At 29.0% G+C, this 9,247-nt stretch overlaps 1 protein-coding gene across 1 annotated transcript in view; it reads right to left on the bottom strand.

The window, feature by feature from the left end:
• Positions 1 to 9,170, bottom strand: part of LOC106074176 (cyclin-dependent kinase 7-like) — an 11,539-nt gene extending 2,369 nt beyond the window's left edge. Inside the window, exons 1-9 of the mRNA XM_013234909.2 lie at positions 8,913 to 9,170; positions 5,519 to 5,578; positions 4,183 to 4,284; positions 3,987 to 4,055; positions 3,569 to 3,679; positions 1,595 to 1,713; positions 1,178 to 1,277; positions 941 to 1,027; positions 169 to 318 (exon numbers count right to left, since the gene is read on the bottom strand). Coding sequence (XP_013090363.1) covers positions 169 to 318; positions 941 to 1,027; positions 1,178 to 1,277; positions 1,595 to 1,713; positions 3,569 to 3,679; positions 3,987 to 4,055; positions 4,183 to 4,284; positions 5,519 to 5,578; positions 8,913 to 8,969 — 855 coding nt within the window. The 5' untranslated portion in view covers positions 8,970 to 9,170. The remainder of the gene's footprint in view (positions 1 to 168; positions 319 to 940; positions 1,028 to 1,177; positions 1,278 to 1,594; positions 1,714 to 3,568; positions 3,680 to 3,986; positions 4,056 to 4,182; positions 4,285 to 5,518; positions 5,579 to 8,912) is intronic.
• Between the last annotated feature and the right edge of the window lie 77 nt (positions 9,171 to 9,247).

Below are 9,247 nucleotides of genomic sequence, written 5' to 3'. Positions count from 1 at the left end.
ATAAGAATAAACTATATTAACATTAAAATAGTCTAATGTAATAATCTTCATGTTTTCATAAAATATCTGTTGCCAACTTATAACAACGTCTTCGAATGTGTAAATAAATATAAATATGGGTTGAAAAATGTAAAAAGTCTATTGTCTAAGTCAGTCAAGATGGTGTACCTGAGTGGCTGTGCATCTCTTAGATGGGTTTAATGAAAGCATTGAATTCAATACTTCCAATAGGTCATCTGAAGCAGCAGTGAAAATGTCCTTCAACGACTGTCTAGGAAATTCTTTAAACACAATAAAGTCAGGCAAACATTTCATGTCCTAGGGAAATAACACAAAGTAAATAATTACATTAGAAATACATATATATATATATATATATATATATATATATATATATATATATATATATATATATATATATATATATATATATATATATATATATATATATATATATATATATAGAATATATAGATTGACACAGTCACCTAGTCACCTTGAAATGACTAATAACAAGTCACTTGTCACTCCAGGTAAGTAAAATTGACAAGTAATCAACCAAGTAGGCATGGCATTGGTACTTTATAAAATTGCCCATAGTGTACAGGACATGACCTGCTCTTGCACAATATGTATTAAAACATATTTGTTTATTTCTTTCAAGTTAAATTTTACGGCAGTGACTTGAATAGTTATATAGCTGGTGAGCTAGAAAACATTAACTGTATATAGATTTTAAAGAAATTAACTTAAAAAAATTATAGTAATTAGGATTATTTATATTTCCATAGAGATTTCTTTTTAAAACCTGTATAACATTTATTGGTATTTAAGATAAATGAACAATGCTTAACTTACTACATTGCATCAACTGCTAAAAACAAAATAATTTAATCTTTTTGAAAGTAAACATTGAAATTCTTTAAAAAAAATTATTTACTGGCCACTCTGCTTCTGTAGGTGTTCCTAAAACTTGAAAAATACGATTTATTTGGTCCAGATCTGATTCACCAGGCAAAAAAGGAGCCTGAAAAATATGTGAATGTTTTACTAATTTGAGACAATTACAAATATTATTAGATATATTATTATAGAAAAATAATGACACACACACAATTTTAATGTCATTATCATCAAGATGCTACATTGAGTATCGATTTCAAACTGTTAGACTTACTCTAATTAATAACTCAGCTATAATACATCCAACTGCCCAGATGTCAACCCCTTCACCATAGGCTCTAGCTCCAAACAACAACTCTGGACATCTGTACCACCTAGTCAAATATGTTGGAATAAGATTTTGTGAACTGAAAGTATCTAGCATTCTTGACTAAGTTAAAATATGGTTTCAGACAAAAGAAAACTGAGTTAAACTAAAAGTCAAACAGAAATGTTAAAACAAGATGTAAACAAGACATTGAAAAATCAGAAGTAAAAAAAAAAGATAGCTGAACATTATTCTAGAATGTTTTGAAATGAAATTACCAAAAAAAAGATAATTCCTACCACTTTAAATGATAGATTTAATTTAAATACCTCCACAATGATATAACTTTTAGCAAGAAAAAGATTCTCAAACAAAAATACTCACCTTGTCACAACTTGATGAGAGTAAGGTCTGGATGGAGAACCAAAAAACCTGGCTAAACCAAAGTCACCAATCTTAAGTACACCTCCTTCATTAATCAACAAGTTATTTGGTTTCATATCCTAAAGACAGAAACACAGATTTTTTCATGTTATTAAAACATGGAATAATGGAACAATTAGTTAATTTTAATAATCATGTTGTCACCACTAAATAAAATTTAACAAGGTTACAAAGACAGTTTTTGTGGAAACACAAACTCAAAATCGGCCCCCGAAGTGGTCCACCTAGAATCTTCACAAGGATTCGAACACTGGACTTCCGGTTCCAAGTGCTTTACCCCTCAGCCACAGCATCTCCATATATTCATTTAGCGTACACTTATATTTTAAAAAATAATAATTATAAACCTTATCCATACATTCAAAATTAATAACATGCTACATGTAATAAAAAGCAACTAAAAAAGATTTATTAGATTAAAATTAGATAAATTGGCAACACGAAAAAAAAGAAATTCTTGACCTACTTTAAGCTACAATCATAGACATAATGTATTTTATGTCTATGGCTACAATTGTGTACAAATGACTTTCCTCTTGCCTATAAAAATTAATATCTCCATTGTCATACAAACTAGACAAAGATCTAGCTAGATCTAGACCTAGTTTTAGATCTAAATCTAGATTTAAGATCTAAGTCTAGGTCTAGATCTAGATCTAAGTCTACTGGGTAATAATGTACTATTCTGTCCATATCCGATTCATTTCTTAATGTGATACTATTGTTTACATAATAATTAAATCTGTACCCCTAATCTGTCAGAAGATAAGTTATTGCCTTAATAATTAAAATTTTCAAATTATCAATACATTTATAGAATCCTAAATGCTGCTGGCAAAATCATTGGCAAAAAACAAACCCAATTTGGGCAGTTGTTTGAGACAAACATCTATAAAAAAGCTAACAAGATCCTCGAAATAAAGAATCACCCTTTGTGTCAGGATTTTGTGATTTTACCATCACAAAAGAGATACAAGACACCGATAGCAAAGACAAACAGACACAAACACTCTTTTGTTCCCCTGGCAATAAAATCATTAAATAAGAACAATCTGGTATAAACTTTGTCATATGTAAATTATGAGTGAGTCTGGTGTGAATGTACACTTTGGTTTCTTATAGTTATAATGTTTTTTGTTTGGTGTAATGCACAAATTGTAAGACAAATTTCCTTACAGATAATAAAGATTATTATTATTATTATTATATATATTATCAATATATCTAGATCTGGGCTCTATTAAGTCTTATTTAAACTGTGTAGGCCCCTATAGCGAGGATATGTCAAAACTGTGTGCTATAAAAGTAGTTCTTTATTTTTGAAACTTAAAACTAAGTTCGTATCAAAATTCTTTTTTTAAAAACAACATCTGAAGCTGTATTCTATTCAATGAGTTAGTTAATAAATGGAAAATATATTTTATAATGATCCATTGAGACCTTAGATGCAATTGTTTTGTACAATGTGCTAATCTATAAATGAAACTTAGTTATTAATGAAGAAGTCAATTACCTTTTAAAAAAAGTTACCTCCCCTGAAGTTTTTCATTAAAAAGAGGTGTAATTTTTTGAAAAATCTGCTTGCATATATAATTTAAAAAATTAGATGGTTTACTTTTGGAAAAGAAAAAAGTAGCCGTTGCATCAGAACTTTGAATGATCTAAAATATCATGATGTTCGATTTTCATTTTCTCTTCTAGTTTCTGAGATCTAAACGGGACGGACGGACATACAGGCCACACAACACTAATAGCGTCTTTTCCCCTTTCGGGGGCTGCTAAAAAACAACAAACAACTAAACAAAAGTTGTAATGAACAAAAAAAGGATAGAAATACTCAAAGCAAAAAAAGGTGTTCATAATTCTGATGAATATCAGAATTATGAGCTAAAGAGTAGCAAATCAAAAACTTACTCTGTGAAGAACCCAATGAGCATGTAAATATTCTAAGCCTAGAAGTGTTTGTAGAACATAGGATTTTATATGTGGAGCAGTCATGATCAGACTTGAATCCCTGATTACAACCTTTAGTGATAGATAAGTGAAAGCTTTTTTTTTTTCAAAAGGCATTTATGTTATGTCTTTGCATAAAAATAATTTGGAATAAAACCTAGTTATAAAAAAAAATATGCAAAATCAGAATTTAGCTGGAAAGAATGCAATGACCATTCAATACCAGAAGAGGATGAAGATCAAATCTTTTCATGTCTCAGGTAATGAGTTAAAATGCGAAAGCCATATGCATTTTTTTTTACTTTAGTGAAGCTTTGTGAATTGATTCATTCTTTAACTGAAACTCAAAAACAAACATGTTTTAAAGAACTGAACTTACCTCTAAATCTGTTTCCATAAAGTCAAAGACCAGACTTACATTTGATTTGTGACCAAAAACATCCAGCAACTAATAAAATAGATAAATAAAAAGCCAAAATTTTAATGATCTTTAGTATGTAAAGTTTATTTTCATAACTTATAAAGAAAATAGTAAATTTGTTAAAAAATGTATAATTGACTAGTAAAGTCTTTACCCCAATGATATGTTTATGAGACAGTTCTTGTAAAAGTTTAATCTCCCGCAAAGCTGTTCTGTTGATGCCATCAGCAGCTTCTGTTCTGGATCCCAGCTTGATCTGAAAGTAGGGAATAAAATTCAATTAAATCTAAGACTAATAAATTGTCACAAAATTAAAAAGGAAATATATAAAATTAAAACAAAAAAAAACTTCTAGGTAAACAAACAATTTTGTTCCCAATATCTTTGTGCAATTAATATGATTCATGGGTTAACACAGCATTTCAGAAAGTAACAACTTTAGCCTTCTTTTTTTTTTTTTTTTTTACTAAATTTGTCTTGGTAACACAACTAAAATTAAGATTTTCGATGTACAAGCAAGGTAGAAACCAAACTTCTTTGTTGCCCTCTCTTTTCTATGTGCCTTGTGTCAGGGAGAGCAGTCATTGCTTCACCCCTTCTAAATTTATATTACAATGTTAGTCTGTTCCTTCAAAAAATTTAACTACATGCTTTTGTATCAACTTTAGAAACATTTTTTTCAAACAAAGAAAATGAGAGTAGAAACAAATATCTTAAGCACAAACCTCTATAATGAGCATTCAAGTCTCATATTTATATTAAATGTTAAAGTACTTCCAATTTATTCAAATAGTGTTTACATATTAATTACTGCTTTCTCAACACATTTGAGTCAATTATCACTCAACATTTCTAAATGTTTGCTCTACAGCATGTACAGGTGTTATATAATTCAAAAATATTAAAAGATAACTATTGATCATCATAATTCTGCTGGTACTGATTAGATTGTTTTACTTTGATCCTCTTCAAATGACTTCACAATGATTGTCTATTGACTTTTTATTTGTCATCTCAACTAACATTTTTTACTTAATGATCAATATATAAGCCCATTGTTGATAAAAAGGGTTTGTTTTCCTCAACCACATACACTACATCAAAAGTGTTAAGAATACTGGATATATATCTATTTTTAATAAATGCAAGCCATTCAGAGAATATAACCATGCTTTGTGCTGTCACAAATATTCATAAGTTCCATTAGAGAATTATTTTGCAAAGTATCAAGTTTAAGTTCTAACTGAAAGTGATGATTGAAACCAAATTGAAGTTTGAATTAGTTGTAAAATTTAAAATTTTAGGTCAAAGTGAAGACATTATAGTTAGGGAAAGTTTCTCTTATAAATACAAATCAATATTTCAGTCAAAGTCTAGCTCAGCAACCCATGGAATTGGAATGTTACAAATTACATAATTTAAGTATCTGTTTGTTTTTTAACTAAAACAAAAACAATAACATTAAAGACCATTGAGATAAGTATCATTACCTTTTTTACAGCCACAATCTTATTTGTTTTCTTATCTTTGGCTTTATATACAGTAGCAAACTAAACAGAAATAAATTAAAAAAAAAACGGAACAACATTAAGAAATATTATGGTGCAGCAGAAGATAAATATTGTTAATCAACACACAAATATAGGTTCTGTCTTGACCTAAGGTTGTCAGGATAATTAATATCTTGTAATAATCTGTAAGAGGAAGTATATATTTTGTTTTTGATTGAACCAGGTAAATAATTCTAAAATCTGATCTGTAGTGTTAATTTACACATATTTTTTATATAGAAACTCTACAGCAAATCACTTTCTTTACTTCTCTTCTTGACTGATTTCACTTTAAAACCCTTGTCAATATAAAACAATGAGACATGCAGACTTCCATTGAGTCCATTAAATCATATTATATTTTATAGGCTTTAAATCTCATTAGTCTTAGAACTGAGGACTTTATCAGGATGTGGATGCACATTTTTAGAAATGACTGAGCTCTACACAATTTGAACTTTTTTTTTTTTTTGAGATTATGAATTGTATTTAGATGTTACCTATTTATATTAAATATCATCTAATTATCATTCATACTAGCCAAAAGAATACTAAATAGAACTAGAGGGAACATAGAGAGTGTTAATCCATAGGTAGTTAAAAATAAATATGACGTGAACTTTGAATTCTATGTTTCTTGTTTTTCTTAACAGTAAAAAAAAAGGTTAACCAGAAACTTTCAAAATTAAGCATGCAAAGTCCCAATGGGTGTGATTTTAGACAAGACATTGAAAGATATTTATATTTATTTACATGACACCAATACAACAGGGACAGGGTGTTCAATGTAAAAGTTGTTTGAAACCAAGACTTTACTCCAGATCTCTAAATTTAGATCTAATTCTAGTCTCTAGCCCAACCATATGACTTTGCCCAAATTTATTACAAAATAATTAAATCTAGATAGATGTATAAAATCTCTAGATCAGGGGTGGGCAAATTATGGACCACAAGCCACATGCGGCCCACAAACACCTGCAGAAATCAGGTGTTTTGATAAATTATACAATGCAAATACAATGCAAATATATTAGAAATAAATAAGCATAAATATCTATATAAATTATTGAAACTTCTGACTCTTATCACTCATGGCGAAGAGGCTAAAGAAATATTTTTTTTACTTATAATGAAAATATCACTTTTTTGTTTTCACCAGTACAGAAGTAGGATAGAGAACAAAGGTTAATTATTTTTTAATTTTAGATATCATGCCTGGCCATAATTCTACCAAGTTTTATCGCTGTAAGTCTTACATGACACTTACAAAGTGGCCATGGACAGTTTTGGTGATAGTCTATATACTCTATATAGAAAAATTTTTTTAACAAAAAGAAAAAAAACATAACATGTCAGGCTTTATAAAGCCTAATATTCTGCATATATATATATTCAAATAGTTTTTGTGTGCTAAACATATACACATGAATTTTAAAGCGCATTGGAAAAAAATTGTTTCAGGCGATTTTGATCCCACTTATTAAATATTGTTTGTTATTTTCTGCCATCACAATGCGCCATTTTGTCCACACCTGACATTTCTGGAAGCTCAAGACCTGATAATTTGTTTATTTCCTTCAATATTTACATTCAACAAGTAAAGTTCATAATATATAAATGAAATCAGCTTTGTGAGCTAGAAATTTACTACTAATACTTAAATACTAGATCTACTATTAAGTTTCTTATTTAATAAGTAGATCTATTGTCTACGAAACTCAATGAGGTAGTTCCATATTTCTGACCTACTTTAACCAAGTCACGTGATTGTAGGACAACAAAGAGAAGAATTGCCTAGTCTTCCTATATTTCCATTGCTGTTGCTCCTCTATTTTTATGAAATTTAACATTTACAAACATTTTAAAGTATACAGAGTACATCAACGAACTCCCTGAATGTTCAAATAATTATACAAATGTTTTCATAAAGGGCCAAGAACTGTTTAAGGATAGGTTTAAATTATCAATGATATTTCCTTTATGGTCATGACAAGCGTCAACACTTTGCCGATGATAGATCTACATTCACATACAGAACAATATGTTTTTACAAACCTTCTTGTAAGATTAAAAAAAAGGCTTGGTATAAACTACACAAAACACACACACACACATATATATATGTATATATATATATATATATATATATTTTTTTTTTTTGGCCTATATATGGGATAATATGCATATTAGTTGAAACATTGTTATTTTCATAAACTTAAAAGCTATTTTTTAACGTTATGTATTTCATATTCCGCTAATTGTAAATACATTATAAATGCACATCGATAACATTAAGAATTATTTTTTGTGTTGGATACATGATGTATTATTGTTATTAAAAGTTCTATCATTTTTAAGAAATTCACAAAATGTTACAAAAAAATGCGTCGACGAAATAGATCTAGATCCATTTTATTACTTAGAAACCAAATTCAACAATGAAAGGGCAGGGTAAGACACTTGAAAGGGTTACTTTTCTTTCTAGGACCGGTTACCCGAATGCTAAGAACTGTAAGTGTAGTCATTCATTGTAGATCAAGAAATCTTGATCTCAGTATAGTATGGCAGATTATAGGCCAACGCTTCGGCCTTCTATCAAAGGTTTAACTATTTGTTTTAGTTGAAACTATTAAAAAAATGTATCTCTAGATTCTCCTGTTATTAACAAATTATAGTTTAGCACTTATGAGTAAATATTGACTTAAAACGCTTCAGATTACCACTACAAACTAACTAAAACTAAGCACTGTGCGCATTGTATACACCCAACTACGTGACTCGGGGGGAATCCGGAACTACCTCATTTTCAACTTTTTTTACTTTTGAGCTGGGGGTGTGTCTCACCGGCATAGCCAGCTGCTAGTGACAAGCTCTCTTGTTCCATGTCAACCGATAATAGGTCAAAACGCCACAAAACAAATCATAACTTTCTAACTGTTAAACATACAATAACACTCAAGTAACAGTCATATGACATAATTTATACACCATTGGTTGGAAAGTTATTTTAATGATCATGATGTACTAACGAAAAATTGTTTTTTCCAAGATAAATTTTTTATTTCACATCCTTATATTTATTATATATTATAATTATTTTTTATTATATGATTATAACTAGCTAAAAAATCAGCTAGATAGATTCTTAATATACTATTATATACTTTATTTATATAGTCATTTTACCACTATACTAGCTAGATTCTACAGAGTTAGGCTCAGAGTAGTCAGAGTGTTAGAGTAACTAAAAATTAAAATATTCATGATTAGATTCTATATTAATATTAATTAAATTAATTATAGTTTTATTATAGATACAGATCTAATTATTCACCTGTCCTTCTCCCAAAAAATCTATTTTTTCATATCGATCAGTTCCGTCTTCTCCCATGTTTGAAGCATAACATTGAATTGTGCCTAGACTGTACTAGATTCTACTACTAGGACTCTCGATAGATCTAGAATCTAGACTACTATGATAGATCTCTAGACCTATATATAGACTCTAGATCTAGATCTAGTTTAGATGTCTAGACTCTAAATTATAGAATAGAACTGGCAGTGATAGCAATACTGCCAATACTAGCATAGCTCAAGACTGCTTAAACTGTGTTTTACTCAATAGAGCTACACACAGACCTATATATCAATAGATAAGTTCTAGAATCT

This window comes from Biomphalaria glabrata, chromosome 1 (genome assembly GCF_947242115.1).
Source record: "Biomphalaria glabrata chromosome 1, xgBioGlab47.1, whole genome shotgun sequence".
NCBI lineage: Eukaryota > Metazoa > Mollusca > Gastropoda > Planorbidae > Biomphalaria > Biomphalaria glabrata.
Note: the sequence above shows the minus strand (reverse complement) of the source record. Positions and strands in the feature narration are given on the sequence as shown.